The following is a 6,000-nucleotide window of genomic DNA, read 5'->3' as shown; positions in this document are numbered from 1 at the left end:
AAAAGAAAAAAAAAAATGCTAAGCTGCCACACATGCATTTCATCTCCAAGAAGAAAACAATCTACCAACATCAGATATACATACACAAGTGTTAAAAACAAGCATAATAAAGTGCTTGTGTAGCGTAATCCGTTTCCACCGTTATTTATTATTTATTTCATTCCACGGACGGCATGGAGGTTTCCCCATCTGCTGGAGTTATCTGAGTCTGACAATGATAAGTCAGGTCAATGTGCGAATGCAAAGCAAAATGCCTTGACTCATTTATCTGTTCAATTGGCTGACATACTGACATGTGATCAGCAGAGATAGTTAGCTCTGATTGGTTCAAATGTGCATGTTTTCTGGAACAGCAAAAAAAAAAAGTTTGTTGAATTGATGCGACAAAAAAGGGCAATGCAACGTTAAATGGATCAAAACTTTAAGAGCAGGGAAAGAGTTGAGGAGGGTTATTTATCATGTTTAGTTTTATTTGCTCTAATGGGGAGATTTAGAACAAGGTTTTAGCTGTCAATGTGCTCTTTGGACTTATATTTGTTTATTTATGTTAGGCTACTTATTCATTTCCTTGCGATTTAAAAAAAGTCGATGTTTGCACGATCCTCAAAATATATTCCTTTTCACTCTGCATCATATAAGTCATTTGTACTTATTTTTCTGAATGTATGTTACGCTAATTCAGTACAGTGATACCTCAGCTCACGAACGCTTAAGCTCACGAACTTTTCGCCTCAAGAACATTACATTCGCGAGCATATAGTCTCTGCTGACGAACTAGTTTTCGGCGGACGAACCTAACCACGCGGTCGAACAGCGCCACGAGAAGCTGACGCACGCTCACGGCGTCCCAGTTCGTCCCCTCCCTTTCGTTGAGTGCGGACGTGGTTTGTGTTTGATAGACATTTTGGACCATATTGAGTGTACTTTTGCTATTATGGGACCGAAAAAGACCCCACCACAGGCTAGTGTTAAGCCTAAGAAGACATAAAAGAAAATAAGATATATTTTTGTGTAGTTTTAAGACTTATTTAGTAGAAAATTATGTTTTATGGGGACCTGGGAACGGATTATTCTCATTTTAATGGTTTCTTATGGGAAATAAATGTTCGGAAGACGAACTTTTCGCCTTACACACACTTTCTGGGAACCAATTTTTTTTTTTTTTGCCGTACTGGAATAAAGTACTTGCACATCCACTCAGTGGGTGGCAGTGGCGCTCTCATTTTCAGAGTTCACGCAGTATTTTTGAACTAACGAAGAGCACTCAGCTCACACAGAAAACAGATATGAAGAGCAGTGTGCCGCCGTCGTTTTCGGAAGCCGTTTTCCGACCGGACTCACTCACGCAGCGACCCACTGTCTTGTCCGATTCTACCTCGGCTGCCGAGAATGCGCTTTTTTCCAGCCGTTTGCCTTTTAGCTTTAATTTTCAATACAGCGGGTGATGAGGAAAGACCACTGTTTACTGTGTCTAAAAATAATTATAGCGGACAGCCAGAAGCCAAATCAATTAAGACGCCACTTAAAGACATTAGACCCCAATCTCATTGATAAACCGCTTGATTGTTTTTCAGCGAAAACGTGCCGAATATTGCCAACAATCGTCCTGCTTTGTCAGTGTTATATCAGTAAACCAGTGAGCATTGTTAGCGTGCTCAATGCAAAATAACTCCACACCATTGCAAAGGAGGTAATATTGTGAGCAGCAAAAATAAAAACTGTCCTTCTGCCCAAGGACACTCTTTTTTTTCTTTTATTCAGTTTTGTTTTTCGGTCAAATTTTTTGGCATATTGTCCTCATGAGTGAATGTTTCTAATCAATTTTATGTTGTAATTATTTACTGATTTTATTACATTTTATTTTTCTGTATCAAATGGTCAAAAATGTACCTTGAGTGTATTTTTTACAGTTTGGATGTGACTTTTGAAATTCAGGCAAATTGATGCGCGTCAAGTCTTCTCTGTTACAAACAAAACAATGTTAATAAAGTTATACTTTATTATAAGTTGATCTATGTTACTTTTTTTCTTTATTAGAAAAAAAAGACACAATGTTAGGCAGATGCGTATTTATAAGAGTAATTTTATAGACAAATGATACTATTTACAGCGGCCGCAGAGAGTTTGAGGGGGGCGCGAAACATTTACGTCTTCCTGGGGGGGCATAACAGAAAATAATTGAGAAGCACTGCGCTAATGTATGCTATTATTAAAAAAAAGAAAGTAATTGTTTACATTAACTTCAATTTTAATATAAATCCTGTTTTTAAGTAGTTAAAATTGAGATTTGGCATTTTAGTATTTGAGGAAATGAGCGAAAATAAAAATTAGGAAATGGAGGTTGGGGTTATTGCTGTTTTTGTTAACTTTTATTTAGCAAATTATTGAAAAAATACCATTTTGAATGAAAATGTTTGTATGTGTTTACAAATAACTGCCAAAACAGTTTTAATTTGCATTTCAGTAGTTTTAGGAGTTTTGACCCCCAACCCCTCCAAAAATAAAAATAAATAAATGAATAATTAAAATTTCTGGCTCCGTGGCAACCTTCACGTCGGGAAATTCTAGCCACTTTCACCCCTTCCCAAAAGTCATACTCCGCCTGGGCCCCCTCCCCATGTTTTATGACTGATGTCATGTCTCTTCTAAAAATGACACCAGATGGCGCACAAGGATAGGTCGCAAATAGAAGCGCATGCAGTGACTTCCCAACATGCACACACCGGTTCATCCTCGCTCTCTTTGCACCTGCAGCCTCCCCCTCGGGTCCTTCTCTTCGCTGCGCAACGGTGGTGGGCACCGAGCGGCGGGTGGTAGGCGCATGGCGGCCTTAAGCACCTGGACAGAGACCGAACGGCATCTATCATCAAGCCATTCACTGTCTCTCAAAGCTAAACCGATACTATGGGTATCGTAGTAGGCTATTAGAGGAGCACGGTGTGGTTCTCGGAGCCACACAGCACCCTAAATGACAGCGAATCAGATAGATCAGAAAGGACGGACTGGGGAACCCGAACCGGACTGGGTAAGAGTAGCGTTTTGTCCTTCTTAGGATTTCTTTTGGAGAATACTTTTTTGGTTAGTTTGCAAGGATGGAGAAAAGCGCAGGACACAAAGCACAGAAAAGGACAGAGAGTCACGACATCGCCAAGGTACCCGATGAGGAGCTGCTTCTGTGGGGCAAAGACGAGCTGGTCCGACAGTTGCGGAAGACCGAGGCGGAGAAGAGGGGCGTCATCGTGGAGCACAGTAACCTGATGCGAGAAGTGAACAGAAGGCTCCAGCAACACCTTAATGAGATCCGGAGTTTAAAGGTGAGATGCAAGGGCGTAGGTTTGCATAGGGATGGTAGGGACATGACACTATCAACTTTTCAGGATGCTGAAATTGTCCCCACCAACTTTTAAGCAACCTTATTTGCATTATATAACGACTTCAGTTAGATAGGTAATTTAGATTATCTTCTCATATGTTGTAAGGATAGAACTGACCCGACCATTATTAAGTGAATTACAGTACTTTCATTATGTTCAGACTTAAATTGACCCCTTTTCACTTGCTGAATGTGCCATTTCTTTTTTTTCTCGCTCAAACGCACGTTTGATTGGCTGATGACTTGATCCCCCCCCCCCCCCCCCCCACACACACACACATTCACAACTCAAAAGAATTACAACAGACGAGGGAAATCATTTTTTTTCACCAGCAGCAGCCACTGTAAGTAATGTAAAAAGACATCAATGTTGTGGATGTGGGGAACACACCACTAATTTTGCTACTGAAAGTCCGACCTGCATCAGAGTTAGCATAACACTAATCAGTGTGAATTTCTCAAACAAGAAGGAAGCTGCGTTGAGAGAAATTTCCTCCTGTATGTTTTCTACTGTTAACATTAATTAGACAGTATGAAATGTCGTGAACTAAGGATCACCCCCTTATAGATACTAGGTAATTGATAGGGCTGTCAAAATTATCGCGTTAGCGGGCGGTAATTAATTTTTTAAATTAATCACGTTAAAATATTTGACGCAATTAACGCACATGCCCCGCTCAGATTAAAATGACAGCACTGTAATGTCCGCTTGTTACTTGTTTTTTGTTGTTTGGCGCCCTCTGCTGGCGCTTGGGTCCAAATGATTTTATGGGTTTGGGGAGTGAGCATGGTGTAATGACATCAACAATGGCGAGCTACTAGTTTATTTTTTTTATTGAAAATTTTACAAATTTTAATAAAATGAAAACATTAAGAGGGGTTTTAGTATAAAATTTCTATAACTTGTACTAACATTTATCTTTTAAGAACTACACGTTTTTCTATCCATGGATCGCTTTAAGAGAATATTAATAATGTTAATGCTATCTTGTTGATTTATTGTTATAATAAACAAATACAGTACTTTTGTACCGTATGTTGAATGTATATATCCGTCTTGTGTCTTACCTTTTCATTCCAACAATAATTTACAGAAAAAATATGGCATATTTTAAAGATGGTTTGAATTGCGATTAATTACGATTAATTAATTTTTAAGTAGGGCTGTCAAAATTATCGCGTTAACGGGCGTTAATTAATTTTATAAATTAATCACGTTAAAATATTTGACGCAATTAATGCAGATGCCCCGCTCAGACAGATTTAAATGACAGTACAGTGAAACACTCACTTGTTGTGTTTTATGGAGTTTTGCCACCCTCTGCTGGCGCTTGGGTGCGACTGATTTTATCGGCTTCAGCACCAATGAGCATTGTGTAAGTAATTATTGACGCATCACCAGTAGGTAGATGGCAATGTAGTGTAAAGTGCTTTGAGCGCCTTGAAAGGTGGAAAAGTGCTATATAAGTATAACACCATTTACCATCAACAATGGCGGGCTACTAGTTTATTTTTTGATTGAAAATTTTACAAATTTTATTAAAACGAAAACATTAAGAGGGGTTTTAATATAAAATTTCTATAACTTGTGCTAACATTTTTTTTTTTAAGAACTACAAGTCTTTCTATCCATGGATCGCTTTAACAGAATGTTAATAATGTTAATGCCATCTTGTTGATTTATTGTTATAATAAACAAATACAGTCCTTATGTACCGTATGTTGAATGTATATATCCATCTTGTGTCTTATCTTTCCATTCCAACAATAATTTACAGAAAAATATGGCATATTTATAGATGGTTTCAATTGCGATTAATTGTGATTAATTACGATTAATTAATTTTTAAGCTGTAATTAACTCGATTAAAAATTGTAATCGTTTGACAGCCCTATTTTGAAGCTGTAATTAACTCAATTAAAAATTTCAATCGTTTGACAGCTTTAGTAAGTGATGATTAACAAGTTTGTATTTCTTGTGTATGTTACTATAATTTGTGTTCAAATATTGCAATTTAAATTTTCGAGGGCTGTCAAAATTATCGCGTTAATGGGCGGTAATTAGTTTTTTAAATTAATCACGTTAAAATATTTGACACATTTAACACACATGGCCTGCTCAAACAGATTAAAATGACAGCACAGTGTAATGTCCACTTGTTACTTTTGTTTTTTGGTGTTATTTTGCCCTCTGCTGCCGCTTGGGTGCGACTGATTTTATGGGTTTCAGCACCCATGAGCATTGTGTAATTATTGACATCAGCAATGGCGAGCTACTAGTTTATTTTTTGATTGAAAATTTTACAAACTTTATTAAAACGAAAACATTAACTTGTACTAACATTTATCTTTTAAGAACTACAAGTCTTTCTATCCATGGATCGCTTTAACAGAATGTTAGTAATGTTAATGCCGTCTTGTTGATTTATTGTTATAATAAACAAATACAATACATATGTACCGTCTGTTGAATGTATATATCTTTCTTGTGTCTTATCTTTCCATTCCAACAATAATTTACAGAAAAATATGGCATATTTTATAGATGGTTTGAATTGCGATTAATTACGATTAATTAATTTTTAAGCTGTAATTAACTCGATTAAAAATTTTAATCATTTGACAGC

The 6,000-nt window shown here is 37.1% G+C and overlaps 1 protein-coding gene across 1 annotated transcript in view; it reads left to right on the top strand.

Annotated features, from left to right (window-relative positions):
- The first annotated feature begins 2,801 nt into the window (after positions 1-2,801).
- The window catches only part of ccdc85a (coiled-coil domain containing 85A), a 42,806-nt gene continuing 39,607 nt past the window's right edge, over positions 2,802-6,000 (top strand). The window contains exons 1-2 of the mRNA XM_057849092.1: positions 2,802-3,025; positions 3,084-3,314. Coding sequence (XP_057705075.1) covers positions 2,969-3,025; positions 3,084-3,314 — 288 coding nt within the window. The 5' untranslated portion in view covers positions 2,802-2,968. The remainder of the gene's footprint in view (positions 3,026-3,083; positions 3,315-6,000) is intronic.

The sequence above is a fragment of the Corythoichthys intestinalis genome, chromosome 10, assembly GCF_030265065.1.
Source record: "Corythoichthys intestinalis isolate RoL2023-P3 chromosome 10, ASM3026506v1, whole genome shotgun sequence".
Classification (NCBI taxonomy): Eukaryota; Metazoa; Chordata; class Actinopteri; order Syngnathiformes; family Syngnathidae; genus Corythoichthys; species Corythoichthys intestinalis.
Note: the sequence above shows the minus strand (reverse complement) of the source record. Positions and strands in the feature narration are given on the sequence as shown.